Below are 17,046 nucleotides of genomic sequence, written 5' to 3' on the forward strand. Positions count from 1 at the left end.
GACGGGCTACGTACATAAGAGTTTCTCAAGAGCTCACAGCTGTACAACGTGTATTGATTGGTTCAGCCAAATTCATGGTCTCCACAGACATCACTTTTCAAAATCTCTTGACTTGACCCTGATAAAAATAAAATTTTCCAGGCCAAAGATATACAAAATGTCAGATATAGCAGCGATTGACAAATTTTCTACAAAATGTCCTTCCTCATTAAGGACAAACATCGTTGAAATCACAGTGACCACAAATGTTTCTTTCAGTCCTCAGTGGTATTAAATCAGCCGTATATAATTATATCAATTTTCCCTGACTTTACTTCAAAATGTCGAATTTTCCTGACTCAAAGTAAAATTCCCTGACTTTCCTTGACCTTGAATTTTCTTTCCATGACTATCTCCTGACTTGTCGCAGCCCATTACAGTACCATTCCAGTACAGTCCCATCCCAGCTTCCCATCTAACTTAACGGACTCTCCATTATGTGAGCGTATGCAGCAATTCCAACAATTTCATTTGTTTGTTGGAGGGCTGGAAAGAAATCGTACTGAGAGGCCTCTCTGGGGGGCTTTCTTTACCTGAGGTTCCACGTCGAGTATGGCTGTAAGGCCCTGATTGAGGTTGTCCCTTATCGTGTCGAGTTTGGTGCCATACATGGCTCCCTGGTGTGTTCCATATTCCAGGTACTTGTTGGCCTCTATGTCCAATAACATATCCTCAGCGGAGACGAAGAAGTAGTTCTTCCCATCCTCTTCCCCGTCTTTTGGTTCTCGTGTTGTATCTGACAGGAAAATGACCTGAAGTTAGTACACCTTCGTTTGTTCTCGAGGTCAGGAACAATATAGAGCGGTTTTTCAATCGAGTGCCTCGGAAGCAAACACTCTGGCCAGTCACAAACGGCGCAGAAAATCCACTGAACCAATCAAAACTCCCAAAAAATATGCGCAGTCAGCACGAAAACGCGGGAAAACTTTTGTGAGCGAGTCACGATTGGTTTTGGTTTTACCTCTGATTGGATGATAAAGTGGCGCGAGATTTCTTAGCCAGTCGTTAACCGTGGTGATGTAAAACCGAAGCAGATCCGAATACCCTCAAATGAACACCGCTCTAAGCGCGTTTCAACTTTAATACTAGTTAAAGTATCTTCATATGTCCAGTTGGTGATTCCGCTAGTGGTTGAAAACATGGCGCACAATAAAAAATCCGATGTCTTAAACTGATTTCTGGAATGTCCAAAGTGCAAAAATCTAGGATGGTTCACAAGTTAACAGAAGGTGAATACCTTGAAAATTAACAAATCACCTGACTTAACACGATCAGCACAATACAAAGAAGGAGGGGGGGAGTGAGGGGGTAGGGGGAATGGGGTGGGGTCAGAAGGAGATTCAACCTCAAAGGCCAAAAGGCCGCTCACGTCTAGGGCAACTTGTTCATTCCCCACCCCCACCACACTAAAAAACACTCGCCAGTTTTTCAAGACAACCCTGTGATGGCTGCCAACAGCGAAATGACCTACACATAAGAAACATGTTGAACAAATGAAATCGTACTTACGAGGAATCGGGTAAGAAAATCTTTCGGGGTATTTATTTATGAGCGTGTTTTTTATATGCCTTCTTCCGACACCATGGGCCCCTGAAAAAAACAAACCAGGTCGATTATGAATGACTTGCATCTAAAACTTAATGGCAAACAACAACATTTCTGCCTAACACCATTTGAGCCAGCTATTTTCACTTCAAGATCAGCGGCGTTGCTATGAAACACGAGGCATCGAGCAAAGCATGCCGGTATTGTAAAAAGCCTGGAAGAATCATTTGGGAAAATGGCGAGTCCTTTTACGTTTTGCCAGAAACTAAACAGGGCTGAAACACTTTCCTAAAAAGTTGCTTGGTAGCGTGGAAGTACATTATCTACTTCCATCTTCTCAGAACTTGTAAAACATCTACGTATGGCAAATGATCAATTAAAAGGTGTAATATTTCAATCTTGTCATAGATAGAGTTTAAAAATATTCAATGCCTTACCAAGAAGAACAAGCGTCTTTCGTTTAAAGTAATCCAGCTTAACCACTTCTTCGTAAGTAACCAGATCAAGCTGATCGAACACTGAAACAATAGTTGAGAAAAACCATGTGATTAAAAGGAGCTCAGTCACGGAATTTTGAGTTCTTTTGGCCACATACAAAATTACCTTTAAATTGAAGGAAACCTGAAAAGAGTAGTTTACTAAGATAGAAAAACACCAAAGAGATAATAATAAACCATAAAGGAACAAGGATGGTCAAGGATGGGAAAGATTGACACGGAATACTAACGACAAACTTGAAAAGTTTAGGCTAAACTATTCAAGATGCCCAGACCGTGATGTAACTCCTTTGACATTCTAATCAATTTGAAGACAAGTTTGTTCACCGATTAAGTCATACAAACCTGCGTTATGCTTAGCGACGTACTTATCCCGACCGCTCTTCTTTTTCTTGTTGAACCAGATGCATGTTGCTGAAATAATAATAGTAAAAAAAAATTAACACGGTACATGTGAAGTTAAGTACTTAGAGCTCAGAGAACAACATTTCTACCACGACAGTCCAAACGTTCTCGCTAAAATCAATCAAACGGACAAAAGAGGAATAGAAACAACGGCTGAAACTGACTGGAAGAGAAACACGGAATACACGCTAAGCAGTATTTTCAATTTACTAGGTAACAAAATCACCTAATTCAACGATAGATTACAAATTGCAGCGTTTTGGAGTCAAATCTAACCCCAGTGGATACGATCTGATCCTCATCACAACAACTGTTCACCCCTCCCCTCCTCAATTCCCTTCCCGTCTTAGGAGATTGCCGCGATGCACTGCCGGTGGTAACATTCTACGGTAATAATGCAAAAATTCCCCACCCCTCCCACTGTCAAAAACGCTCTCACCACCATTCTGTTTCCTGGCTTTTTCCGCCGCTAAACACGAAACTCGCCTAAAAATAGAAAAAAAAAGGTGCTTGTTACAACAGGTAGCTAACAGGATGAAATACCACTTGTAGTGTGTCACTACAACATCACTTATAGCACTCGGATTCACACGATTATCTATACTTACACAAACAAGACCGTGATGCATTCTCAGTGACTGGGAATGTGCTGAAATACGATCTCTCAGGTCTGTTTGACCATTTCGTTATATCGTTCAATACGACGGTGATTTAACAACAAACGACGTTATATGAGACTCAACTTCGACAGCATTCGGCTTTAATCGGAATAACTCGGCGAAGACTCGGAATACTAACCATTCCTGTAGCTCGGGCGAGGGAGCGAGTCCAGCAAAGCCGTCTTTATCATCAGCTTTCATAGCCTGCCACCAATATGGGTCGGTTTTGCTCACTACTTGAATAATATCCCCACAAGAGAACGATAGCCCAGCCTGTTGGCATGGAATAAGATCATCCCCTCTGGGGTCGTAATCAAACAGCGCCCGCACGAACACCTGAAACATTCATCGGTATGTCAGTACGTTATGTAAAAGAAATGACGAGTCCACAAGGAAGCGCAGATATAGGAATAGTAAAAACAGTGAATACTTCTAAGTCGTCAATAAATATCATATTATAATGACGTTAAGCAAACCAAGTTGGTTTCAAATTTTTCAATTTTATTGCAATGTTTTAAATAGATTAATACTAAATGGCCTTCGAACAAACACGCTAAAATGAACTATTGAAGCGAGGACCACATGGTGGAAGAATTCCCGGGGGGGGGGGGAAGAGGGTGGTGGTGGGTATCCTGCTATGCAAAAAGTTTTTTGGGTTACCAAAAACTGATTGAATGTTATTACTATAACTTGGGGAAGGTATTGCTGTGTATAAGTGTGTAAGAGAATAGCAATTAGGTTGTTATGACAAAACTCTCTACACAAAATATCAGCAGCATTGACATCATAGTCCCTGAACAAACAGTGCTGCACAATTTTAACTCTACACTTAGAAAAAGTCTTCGTTGGGTCAAACCGGACCTTATCACGTTTTCCATCGCATTAAGCGAGCAGGAGTATTTCTGTTCCACCCTGGATGGGATGCTAGTCCATCGCAAGGTCCCCCCCCCCCCCCCCCCAGCATTAAATTTGCCAAACACATTTATACACCTGGGTGGAGAGAGGCACTGTGAAAGTACTAAGACCAACACTTAACAGTTGAGATGATAATCAGTTCCTAAAGCAGAAAATTAACTACACTTCACGGGACACTTACCTCAGAAACTTGCGTGACATTTCTTGAGCTTGGTACAATTTTGAACGTCACGTTTCCACTTGCGTCACGCTACGGAAAGAAAAAAAAAAACAGTTATTTTTAAAGGTGATGTCGTATTTTCTTTCTCCTTCAGTAAGTAACTTAACAGCTGCCCCGAAAAATTACGCGACTTTCTGTAGTTCACCAAATTAAATACAAATTAACCTTAAAACAACAGTCCAACAAGGAAAAAAAGCACCACAGAAGTGATAGTTTCTCGAATAGAAATAAGAATGGTTAGGATTAAGAAAGATCACGACGGAATACAAACGATAATATCATAAATTTAGACTAAACTTTTCCAGACGATTCTCCTGTGTCGTAACAGCTATCAAAACCTCTCCAAGATCGACTAACAAATTCTCATCACTGACAGTTGAACATTTCCTTTATGTCGGTTCTAAGAATTTGGAGGTTAGTCAAGATGGCCTCCCCTCTTTGATGATTCTCTTTATTCTCTTCACGTATTCCTTCAACAGTATTGAAATTGTAAAGAGAAATTCTGTTTTGATCACTGTGGGGAAGATTGTTTCACACACAATATGGTGAAAGCAATGCCGTCAGGGTATCGCAATACTTACCAAAATAGCTTGAAGATTTTCCACTGATTTATCCGCCACGTTCACTCCATTTATTTCTCTGATTTCGTCTCCTGGATGTAGTGTGCCTGAAGAGAAGGAGGGAAAGCCAACGAGTCAGAGAAATCTATCGGTAAAACAGACTTTTCTAAGGCCCCGTCCACAATATCCAAAGAAATACATACTGAAAAACGCATGAAATGTTTTCCGTGCACACTACGCCGGAGAAATTTGAAAACGCAACAAACAGAGGTCATTTTGGATTTGTGCTTGAGGAAAATTCGGTCAGGGAGATTACATGTTCATCGCGACGTCATCGTTTTCGCAAAGATTCGTTTTCAAAATGTTTTCCGTCTACATTAATTAAAACGAAGAGCCGGCGTTTTCAAATTCATCTGGTTTGAAGAGCGTTTTCGAAAAGCTCCGTTTTCGTGACGGATTAGTGCGGACGGAAGGCCTAACCGTAGAAACAAAGCTGCGTTTTCAAATTTCTTCGGCGTGGTGTGGACGGGGAATAAACTTCTGTAAGACTGCTACAAAGAAAACCAGGACAACGACAGTCGCAACAGAAACCCCTCTACAAAGACTTGTACTGAACTGAACAAATAAGAAGTTTACAAATGAATGTTACGACCTATCAGTCAAGGAAAACAACAACAACGTAATGAGGGCCGGATCTAGGATTTTTCAAGTGGGGCGAGCTGGTACCCTGGGGTTACAGAATCGAAGGGGCATGTCCGCAAAATGTTGTAATTTGAGAATTGGAACCTGAAATACCAGCAATGCCACAAAGCAGAAATTACAATGAGGAACCCGACCAGGGTGTTTCCCTATATTTCTGCCATACTATTCATAATATATTCACTTTGTTACTTCTTTTCTTAGCGGCCAGGCTCCTATAGAACTTCCAAATGCGCTGATTCTTTTTCTACTTGTGATGTGGGGATTGTGGCGGAGGCCGCTACAACAAGGGCATCCCGCAGAAGTAAGCGGGTCACCCGAGGGCAGCCTGCAACCCCGTAAAAAATTGAAAGTGACACTAGCCACAAGATCTGGCGTCACCCAGATCGTTATTTTCCTTACTCATTAGTTTAAGGCAAACATTCTTAAGTTAACAAAGCTGTCTTATATGCGATCACCACACCACACTTGTGGGAGGGCATGTTGCACATGAAATTAAACATTTTGATTATCCGCTTTAAAAAATACGATTTTCCTGTGCAAATTAAGTATGCCACGTAACGATAATCAAGATATCAAAATTCACAAATTTCAGGGAGGTTGTCCGAAAAACTCTTCCACGCATGCGCAATACAACTAAAACAAGAAAACGTAAAACATGCCTTTGGATGCCATATTTTTTAGTATTACACAAAAGTGAAATTAGAATTTAGTTACGTTGAGTGAAAGAATGAATTTTCACTACAATATTTGCGGTAGATTACCGGTGTTACGCAATAGAGCTGCCAAAATCTCAGCATTGTGATTATCGTCAAAACTACAAAGTATTGAGGACAACAAACTGGTTTTGTGGAGAAGAAGTAAAACATACCACTGACTTTATCGGCATTTGCTATTAGAAATTCCAGCCAAATTAAACCGCGAAAAAACAAGACAATTCAAAAGAAAAGATTTTTCTGTGCTTAAAAAGAAACAATCGCTACACAGCTCGTTCAGCAATTTTCATTTCAGCTAAAAAATGGCCTCTTGTTTTCCACGATGGCAACCAAAAAGAAGAACATTCTAACAAAGTTTCAAAGCTGTTGACTTCAACATGTCAACATGATAAACTCACCTTGTCTGTGAATCATTCCCCCATGCATGATCCGCGCCACAATACACCTTCCCTCTTCATTTAGCTTAAGAGTGATGCCCTGTGAAGGGATTATGCCCACAATTAATCTCGGTCTTGTACCGCCGCTTTTGCGCCCTACGAGAATTCGCGAGAGATAGGCAAGCAGAGCGTGCACACATGAACTTACCATAGGTTCGTTGGGATTCTTGTGAAACTGGACGAGTCGAACACGTGTTAGTTTTTCCGGTCGATCTCCTACAGAATCGTCCATCCTACTGCTGTACGGAGTTGTGTTATCGGGCTGATACGGATTGACTTCTTCACCTGAGGTAGTATTTCTCAGCACCTCATCGTGCGACTGCAGCATTGCCTGGTGGGAAAACATTTCTGGTTAAACATCTGAATGCGATTAATAATCATTATATAATAAGTTGAATTATTCTCGCGTTTTGATTGGTTCTTACTTATGATCTATTGGAGGACAGATGTACAGATGACGTCATTAACATCTGTTTGGTTGCGTTATTACATAAAACAAGTGGATTCCATGTTGCCGTGCCTCTCAGATTCGGTTTAGTAATTGATCACAGATGACGTCAAAATGCATCTGTCTGTGATCTATCACTGAACAGACGCACGGCAGCATGTTATGTATTTGTTAACTAGCTAGACTTGGATCACTTTCAGCGCGATATCGCGTGTCTTCTATATAGGCTTGTAGTCTCACATTACTGCGCATATAACGACTTTGATTGACACTGGAAAGTTTTAACCAATGGAAATTCGATTTTCTCTACTTGGACATTATCCCTCTTAACTGGTGGGGTTTAGGGAACAGGTGCCACGTGACTTATTTCGACCAATAACGCGACGAAAACGTGACTCATTTTTTACTCTATTTGGAGAAATTCAGATACAAAACAAGACGGCATTCAGATGGGATCGCGTCATTTGTACAGCGCTGTTCAACAAAATCAACCTCATTATTGCAGGGGTTCTAATCAACATCGAGCTAACAACGTGCAGATTTTAACAGAGTATCACTTTGCATAAAATCGATTCCATATCCAGTACAGCTGATACTGAGCTCTTAATAAAAGAAGAAGTCGTAGTTGACACTCTGTGAAAATTCAGCCTAAGTCGCTCATACCGCTCCGTCGTAATCCGACTCAATTTTCCAACAGCCTAAAACATCCTTGTTTGATTTTAGTTCTTAATTACCTCTTGTTTTCTGTCTCAGTGAACTACTCTTTTGCTTTTGAGATTCCGCTACAATACAAGGTAATGCTGTACATCACCTCAAACAAGAACTTAATATGTCAAATCAAAGAACATTTACGTACAGCAGGGGAAAAGAGTCAACGACATAAGATCTATGAAGTCAAATGTAAGTTGAGATAACACTGCAAATGTTGTTGTGGGATCAACTATGTGATAACCTCTCAAAGTGACGTGTAATATGAAGATGTCACAGTTATTTCACTACTTACCATGACATGAGGGTCCGACAAGATATTTTGTAACTCGTAACAATCGTCGTCGTCCTCTGCCCGAAACTCGATCAATTCAACAACCTACGGGAAGATATCATTTGATATCAGCACGACAGGTAAAATAACACAGATAACAATCAGCATCGTTCAATAAGCAAAACTACAGAGCAGTTATCTCACGGTAATGGAGGCTGGAAAGCAGATGGCAGCAAATGCTGCACCTCCAATAAAGCTTTCGCCGGAAAAGAATTTAAACCGGAAAGCAGTCAAATAATTTAATACGTGTACTTTAGTAAAGTCCTATTCTAAACATTCGAGATTTGCCGGATAAAGAACCGCACCCAGCTGATTAGCATTCATCTGATTTCGAAACATAAAAGGCACGTTTCCTACCTAAGAAGAATAAATATTAGTCTGCTTTAAGCTTCAATTTTAAGTTAATCAAATTAAAATGTAGAGGGCAAAAGATAACGGAAAACATTGTGATTACTTATCGGTTTAACTGGGCCAGGTTGCTTGAGAGCTGATTAACACTAATTCAAGATTAAAAGTTGATCAAGGTTCATTTTCTCTTATAAGTCTCATAAGTCGCAAAGGTTTTCCATTGCTATTGCTTTATAAATTGGCGATTGATGTCAGCTGCGGTCAAAACTGGAGGAAAGAAAATATGAACCGAAAACTTGACTACGAAGTAATAAAACTAAAATCATAATTTCAACTAATCATCGATTTATTACCTTTACCCTGCTTACACTACAACCTGCAACAGGTTGGCACTAATCCTACTGAAAACAACAAAATTCTTCAAGGGATATTCTGATATTTGATTCTCCGCCTCTTCAAATATGACCTATTCTTTTTAATGTAAATTCAAGCTAGAAGGAGATCGCAAGAACTCAAGAATTAACTGTAACAAGAATTCTATTAATTTGTTTCAGGGTGCCATAAATGACGTGTTAACTGGAGGTAGCTGACAACAGTTTGAGCGAACCAATGTGAATAAAAATTTGGATTCACGTCATCGTTGGCAAAAAAAAAGGAAAAAAATACTCGCCAAAAAAAATCGACCATGGGTAGGTACAGTCTTAAAGTGCTCTTAAAATGTTAGCCTTTCCCCAGCCTCGAAGTTCTTATATAAGCAAGGTTATTATAGAAAAAAAAGCGTACTTATATTTTCAACTCATCGTGCGATTTAGTTTCGTTCCCGCATCTCTTGTGGGTGAAGCCGAAGGTGAGATCTGGCCGAATCCGATTTGTACAACGTGATCACCTGTCAGGAATGTGACAGGCTAGGCGAGAGCGCATGCCCAAAATTTCAAGTCAATTTATCTGAAAGTTTCGTGATCGATGAAAAAAAAAACATCGTCTTTCACAAGATACCAACATTGCTAATCGCTTTTCAACAAAAGGTTCTGACGTCTTTCAGTTGGCTTCTTTTAACTGCTCAGCCAATCAAAGAACCAGCTGTCGCTCGTGCAATTGATCGATGACGATTTCTCCGCCTCTCGATCAAACTTACCTTCTGATTGGCCAATGAGGAAAGCCAACATTAAGACGGTAAAGCGAAGCTGATGAGATGTCACAAATTTCGCCGATCTGGCACGGACATAGACAGCCATAATTATAATTATGGGAAAATGCTTCGAGTTCCCTTATAAAAAAAAAAAAAATTAAAATATTTTTTCTACAGGACAAATCTTTCAAAGTTTGCAGATTTGAACTACAATTTCACCAGCCAAATCGCCAATCATTTGAAGACTTGGTCACGTTTTCAAAAAAAAAAAATACTTGAAAGATTCAAACACTGACGCCGAAATAATATTCAACTGTTGAAAACTGCTTCGTAAAATGATCAGTAGCCAGTTCTTTTCATTATATTTCTCACTTCTCAAAAGTGACCAGGGTAACTTTTCTCTTCAGAAAGTCCATACATTGTTTACCAAACAGGTGACGAGAATTAAAAATAAATCATCAACTGTAGAATAATGTGTTGACGAACTACCAAATTCTCAAGACTTGAAAGCAAAGAATCTATGGCCACTGGTATGGAGAGTTCGCATTTTGAGATTGGGAAAGAAAGAAGTGTTGTAGACAGGTTGCTGGAATGGGTCCTTACATTTTTTTTTTATCAATTTTTTCTTTGTTCAAAAGGTTTTCGCTAAGCAGTTTCAGCATCTACGCATGATACAGAATCAACAGTTACAACGAGCAATCTTTAACAGCAATAAAAGTGGTCTTCTTTGTCACCACAAACAACACACGAGTTGTAACGAATAGTTGACAACAATAGAAAGCACTAGAAAGCGGTAATGGAAGCCGTCGGTAGTTTTATGAATAATGAATATTGAAGCTTTGACAGGCAAGTTTCTCGCTATTAACCTGTTAACAGTGGCTAAGGCAAATGCAAGGAGATTCAAAACAAACCATGAAAAACCCAACGGATAGTTTCGGTAAAGTCTCTGTTCAGAAGGTCTATAATCTCCGCCGATTTTCTTAAGAGAATTGTCACCTCGAACTTTAGTGATATGAGAAATTTAACGCCTGTTGTTTTCGGATTGATACAATTGTCATTTTGGGTACCAAAAAAGGTCAGCTTAACCTAAACTTTTCGGCAAGTGGACAAAAAAGATCCTTGAGTAGAACTGCGAAGACTCAAGTTCCCCTCGAATGACCGAACAGGACAATTTTAGAGCGCAGCCCAAAATTAACCTTCAGTACATAAACGCACTTGCTTAAAATTCTGAATGAAAACCACACAGAATGTGATCACATTTCACAGTCTCACCTCTTTTGCGTCTTGCACGGCGCTCGGAGAGGACGCTGACGGACAAGTCCTATTTTCATCAGTCCACTCTTGACTTCTATCATAGACCTGCAACATGGCGAAACAACGGCTTTGAGACAAACGCGCACGGAAGCATTATACAGCCATCTTATAAAAGATATTTGACAGATAGGATCAATTATTAACCAAACCGAGATAGCATTTGAATATCAAAACCCACAATACCCACTAACCTACTAACTAGCAAACGAAACTTTGTAACGATTCCGTCGAAATAACTTTTCGTTACAATATCATTTGAAAAACTCGAGAGGGGAACGTAAGCCGCGAGCTCGTCGGCGAACAATTGCGAGAGAATGTGACTCGGATTCCATCTGTAAAAATACTGGTTTTGGCAAATTTGAAATTCGTTATTTAAAAATTTATGTGTCGAAGCAGTTATGTTTTTTTCTTCCTTTACCACAACTTTGGCATGTTTAACAATAGCCATATAAGCTTGCTATGAAAGCAGTATTGTTTTCATCAAAAATGCAGCTTTTGAAAACAACTCGCCTAATATTTTATTGCTAAATAAAAGGAAAACGTCCAATTAAAACGATTCAGATTTAAGCATTAAAACGCAATGGCTAAAATGCCCGAGAAAAAACTGCCTTGCGGGACTAGCTCATTTTTTTTCTTTTTTAAAAGGCACACACACAAAATGCGCATTGGGTTTTGCTAATGCTACAGTACCATCAACAGCTGAGCTATCCCGCTTACATAATTCAAAAGTTCCAACTTTTGAAAGTTTCATTCATCGGCTTTCGCCAAAAAGCTGCAAAGATCACGAAAGATTTGATGCGATCAAGCTTTAACTTAAATGACATATGCAAAGCCAGCGCGTTCTTTTCTAAGCATTGATGTTTCGCTCACACGGAAGAAAAATCTCAATATCTCTTTGTGGCGAAGAAGTAAACTGAACCTATTGCTTCTAATAATTTGTTGTTTCGGTAAGGATCATAAACGCAGAACAACTTAAAAATAACTCAATCAAATTCGTCCACTCTTCATTAGACACTCACTAATTATATCAACGAAGGTGAATTCAGAGATAATGATAATGTGACAATCAAACCTCGCTGAGAGGACACCCACTTAACATTGACACCATGTTAGTGACCGTTAGTCGTATTCCGAGGTTAAAAGTTAACGGAAACCAAGGGTTTTGTTAACGTCGTTTAAAATCGTTTTCAACTGACAATTTTATAGTTTCATTTTTACTATGTCGAAATTTTAAAAGTTGGGCATAAAATAAGTGCAACGATTATTCGACGTGGGCGCAAATCTTAGAGTAACACACTCTTTATAATGCATGAACAATAAGTTATAGAAAACCACAGAAATAATCAGATTATCACACGTGCGATAAGATTTGTAATACAGTCGAACCCCTATTAAGCGGTCACCCCTATTAGGCGGCCAGTAATCAAAGTTCCGATGAGGGTTTTTCTATTTTTTTTTTTTTTTTTTTTTTTTTTACCTCTATTAAACGGCCAGTCCCCTTTGAGCGGCCACTATCCATTTCCCGAGGGTGGCCGTTTAATAGAGGTTGAACTTATCGTATAATTGTTCCTCTTAATCTTCGAGGGTTAGTTTTAATTTTTCTCTACTGACTTGCATTTCATTCGCCTTCTCCTAAATGTCTCGGTTGTAGCCCATTCACATAACGCTCGAGGTCTGTGCTCTGTGTCGAGGTCTGTGGTGTTTTAAGAGGATTAGACACGGATTTATAATAAGACTGGATTTATAATGGACTTATCGCATATTTGGGAAAGACGTTGAATCGATAAGCTTGCATAATCCTTCTAATCTGAGGTAGGCGTGGGTTTAAATGGTCGTGTGTGGGTCTATTTGAGCCAAAAAAATGTAAAATTTTCTTACCTCTAATAAGGCTTGCAGAGTTTGATGTTCGAAAAAGCTTTGTAAAAAGTTTACATCTTCGTCGTTCGCTCCAGTGAGAACTTGGATCTCTTCTAGTGAGTCGAGAAGTTGGCCAATAGCCCCTGGAGATCAGAGTAAAGAGTTGGAGAGAGAGAGTCAAAGTATACGTCAGTACAGCTCTAGGTCATAAATTTTAGTCGATTATAGATTCCAGGGTCAGTTAGCTATTAAGCCTATTTATCTTTGTTTTTAAACAGAGTTAAACATGCTCATGTTTAAAAACATCAGCATGTTTATTTTCCAGTTCGTACTGAGATTTCATGACATGTTGCATAGAGAATTAAATAGTTACTGTTTTCCAACTCAATTATCGGTTTGTAATTTGGTTTACCCTTGCTCTTTGGCACATTTTGCCGAGACATTTTGCGGGGACATTTCCCAGAGACGTTTTTCGGGGACTTTTTGCGGGAACATAAATTAGGGACATGTTGGAGCAAGATTATTTTTTTTGCGTGACGTGCCATTTATTGCCAATTTTTGTCGCGGAGACAAACTTTTCTTTCCCAGCAACATGCTGCATGGAATTCATCTGCTTTGAATTCGTGTGTCATGAAGAACAGACTAAGTGGCCTCAATTTTCAATCTTGCATTATGTGCACTGCTCTTGTAAAATGTCCCCGCTACAACTCAATTTTTTTCATGCCTGAATCCGCTTCGTTTGCACCAGCATGTGTACTGTCCCTGTGCAACATGCGTCCAGTAAACTGAATTTTGTATAGAGAGACAAGAAATCACTACCTGAAGCCGACAAGTCGTCATCTTCATACTCAAAAACATCGTCCTGTTTAAAAGTCAAAGAAGTATATAGAATCAACGTTGGGTAACCCGTGTGATCTAAACACATCAAAATAATGCTATCTACTGTCTAAACAATGCCCCAAAAAACTGACTTCTTGTAACAATTATCATTTGCTCTCTTTAAACTCGCCCTCTCCTAAAACTTGTCCATTTTACCTTACTTTTATTCTTATTTCACTGTAACTGTAATAACACTGTATTTCTTATTTTTACTTCTTATTTCACTGTAATTGTAATTTGTTTTGTTCGTTTGTAGGTTTATTATATCTATTATTTTTACTAATTTCTCGGCACCTTTCTGGTTCCTAACCCGCACCGCAAGTTAACTAATTTTGCAAATATGTGGGCCAACTAGAAAACTGAAAGGTTTACTTGACCCCTGTAATTTTATCTACAAATGTAAATTGTAAGAAAAAAGTATGTTGTTGTTGCTGTGACCTACATGTAATTTCTCCTCGCAGTGTTAAAAGAAATATTACCTGAGACCCAATAACATCGCCATTTGCCACTGTAAGACAAATTAAAACATGGACATAATTAAAACAAGTGTATACATGTATAATTTTTTCAAAATGTAAAAGTTGAAAATTGGGATACAGGAGTGGCAGTTTTTTTCCAAACTGAGTTTCAGTAATAGGAAAACACAGAATTTAATTAACAGAAATTAAAATTATCTTACTTGGGAATTTTCTACTGGCTACAGCAGCCAAGATAGCTCCCTGCAGAGTGAAATAAACACTTTTAGATTTTGGTTATTGATGAGACACAAGTTTGACATAGCAGTGGAGATATCGGTGTCATTGTATATCAGCGCAGCAGTAGATCCTTGCACCTTCTTTATACACTTGGGTTTAAAAACTGAGACAATTTGAAAATAATGCCTTGCCAAAGAAAGTATGAAAATGACTGCAGCCAAGGCTCAAACCCAACCTGTTTGATGGGTTGTTCAGCACACAAACCATAAAACAACTATGCCTCCCACACAGAGAAAAACATTGAACTATTAGTGTACATGTACATCACCTTCAACTTTCTTCTCGCATTGAACTTTTTCATTTCATCTACTGAGTCTTGAAGATGCATTCTCTGAGGCACATTGCGATTCTAAAGACGACAAAATACACAGTAAGGACAGTGAACAACAAGAGCAAATATAAACATTTTAAATCTACTTTTAAATCCACTTTTACCTCTGAAGATTAAACAGTGGTAAGCCACTAATTTATAATGGCCACAAAAATGCCCACCACGTTCATCAAAAAGCACTTTTCTTTCGTCTAATTTTAAGGATAATTGTTTGACGGGAAGACTAATCTGTGGTAGGACTGTTATTGTTTAATAGTGAAACACAACATTAATTACTCTCACATCATTACAGGAACATAAATTTTCATAGTCTTAAAATATGCAGTGCTCAAGGTTTCGTACACTTAGCCATGGATGCTGAAGTGCTTCTCGTGCCGTCAGTCTGTCATTCTGATCATGTGTCAACATCTTCTTCACTAAATCTTTTGCTTCATCAGAAATGTTGTCCCAAATCTTGGCTCTCATCTGAAAAACAAATTAATACATGTACAAGCACAGGCAACATTTTTCTATCAACTTGACAAACACATGAAAAAATTCAGGCACTAATAATAAACAATGACTTTTCGAGCAAAATTATTTCATACAAATTTTGAACCTAACAAATGTTTCAACCTAGCCCTTCAATTGAATAAACACATTTGTATATCTTATTACATATTTTATTGCATGTAGCACCAGTGTATATATCCGTCTTGCAGCATTTTGGTGACCTGGTAGGGTGAGTCAAAATAAACCGAAGAGGGAAAATGTGCAGCAATACTACGGTACACACATATGTCTCATACATATATTTACAAAATAATTTGTTGAGCACTGTATCCAATATTTTTCATTCTTTTTTTATTTATTCTTGATTTATTTCTAAAGTTAACATACTGTGGGGATGCCTTTCTTGATAGACTCATATACTTTTTCCCCTGTACCATGGAAGGGAAAGGATCCACTCAGGAGAATAAAGAGTATTACACCTAAGAAAGACAATGCAATAGTCAGGTTACATGTACATGAATTCAAAGATTGCAACTACAGTGGAAACTAACATCACAGATACCTTTATTATGAAGTCTGTAGAGTAACAAACTATTAATAATAATAATCTTACGCCCAGCCAAAGTTACTAAGTTAAACAATAAAATGTTTGAAACAGAACCCTGGTATTAAGATGTCTTCTCCTCACAGTCAAGGACAAAGATGGCTGTTTTCATAACCTTATACTAGCTTGTGCACAAGTTAAATCAGCAAAACAAAGTTACATTGTTGTACCAAGAGAAATACTGTAAAAGGGACAAGTAAAACTTAAAAGATTTAATTTGTACCAAAACAATCTTAATCTCTAAAAGCTAATCTGGGCTACATGCACCCAACAGAGCACTCCATGTGACAAGAAAAGACAAATTTCAATTTCATTACACATACAGTAGAACTTCTTACATTGTGGGAAAGGCATTTTTTGAACATCGTAAAGAAACATGGTAGCTTACCACATCCCCAAACATCCACAGGCTTTCCATACTGTTCCCTATTTATGACCTCTGGTGACATGAAATGTGGTGTTCCTATGCGACCTACAAAATCAGTGTAAAATCACAAATCAGTGCATTATTCTTCCAATCTAAAACAATTCAAAATCAGTCTATGACATAGCCTTCTCAATCTCAGACTGCTAAATACAAAGCTTTATCCCTAGGCAGGCCGCTTACCTTCTACACTACCCAAAACCTACTCATTTTACATTTACATGTAGGTCTTAAGAGATATTAATATATACATGTAAAATCTTCTTCCAATCATATGCCCCCTGTTGTGGGGGCTTGTTCTACATCATTACAGAATTACATTATATTGGCAAACAAATTATGTGTTTTGCATTTCATAGAATAATGTTTATATTTATCTAATACAGTAAAACTACAATGAAAGTAACACAGAGTGGGATGCATTGATCAACAAATTACTTACCACTTGTGACGTAACCTTCTTCCCCAATTTCTGTAGCAACACCAAAGTCAGCAATCTTGATTGGAGCTGAATTCTCCTTACTTGATAATAGAATGTTATGAGGCTGTAATGAATCAGAAGCATAATTATAATAAACATGCCACACCGTACATCATGTATTTCCAATTACTGATAAATATAACATGCAGCTAGAAAAACAGTCAACCCCCCTACCCCTTCCCCCTCAAATCCATGTGCAGCCACCACTTGCAATCACACACCCCTCTTCAATATGCCAAACAAATACATT

The 17,046-nt window shown here is 38.6% G+C and overlaps 1 protein-coding gene and 1 non-coding gene across 2 annotated transcripts in view; both read right to left on the reverse strand.

Moving 5' to 3' along the window:
• LOC145492016 (peripheral plasma membrane protein CASK-like) overlaps positions 1-17,046 on the reverse strand; it is a 31,192-nt gene that overhangs the window by 7,914 nt on the left and 6,232 nt on the right. The window contains exons 7-27 of the mRNA XM_081471331.1: positions 16,758-16,860; positions 16,280-16,363; positions 15,675-15,766; positions 15,138-15,260; positions 14,733-14,813; positions 14,389-14,428; positions 14,189-14,217; positions 13,650-13,692; positions 12,852-12,973; positions 10,932-11,018; positions 8,144-8,227; positions 6,841-7,023; positions 6,654-6,732; positions 4,862-4,947; positions 4,242-4,310; positions 3,285-3,481; positions 2,926-2,972; positions 2,427-2,495; positions 2,022-2,102; positions 1,549-1,629; positions 573-775 (exon numbers count right to left, since the gene is read on the reverse strand). Of these exons, the coding sequence (XP_081327457.1) occupies positions 573-775; positions 1,549-1,629; positions 2,022-2,102; positions 2,427-2,495; positions 2,926-2,972; positions 3,285-3,481; positions 4,242-4,310; positions 4,862-4,947; positions 6,654-6,732; positions 6,841-7,023; positions 8,144-8,227; positions 10,932-11,018; positions 12,852-12,973; positions 13,650-13,692; positions 14,189-14,217; positions 14,389-14,428; positions 14,733-14,813; positions 15,138-15,260; positions 15,675-15,766; positions 16,280-16,363; positions 16,758-16,860 (1,983 nt within the window). The remainder of the gene's footprint in view (positions 1-572; positions 776-1,548; positions 1,630-2,021; positions 2,103-2,426; positions 2,496-2,925; positions 2,973-3,284; positions 3,482-4,241; positions 4,311-4,861; positions 4,948-6,653; positions 6,733-6,840; positions 7,024-8,143; positions 8,228-10,931; positions 11,019-12,851; positions 12,974-13,649; positions 13,693-14,188; positions 14,218-14,388; positions 14,429-14,732; positions 14,814-15,137; positions 15,261-15,674; positions 15,767-16,279; positions 16,364-16,757; positions 16,861-17,046) is intronic.
• Positions 5,809-5,958, reverse strand: LOC145493966 (U12 minor spliceosomal RNA). Its single transcript, XR_014050204.1, has one exon. It is a non-coding gene; the product is annotated as a U12 minor spliceosomal RNA (small nuclear RNA).

Source organism: Orbicella franksi, chromosome 7, assembly GCF_964199315.1.
Source record: "Orbicella franksi chromosome 7, jaOrbFran1.1, whole genome shotgun sequence".
NCBI classification, from domain to species: domain Eukaryota; kingdom Metazoa; phylum Cnidaria; class Anthozoa; order Scleractinia; family Merulinidae; genus Orbicella; species Orbicella franksi.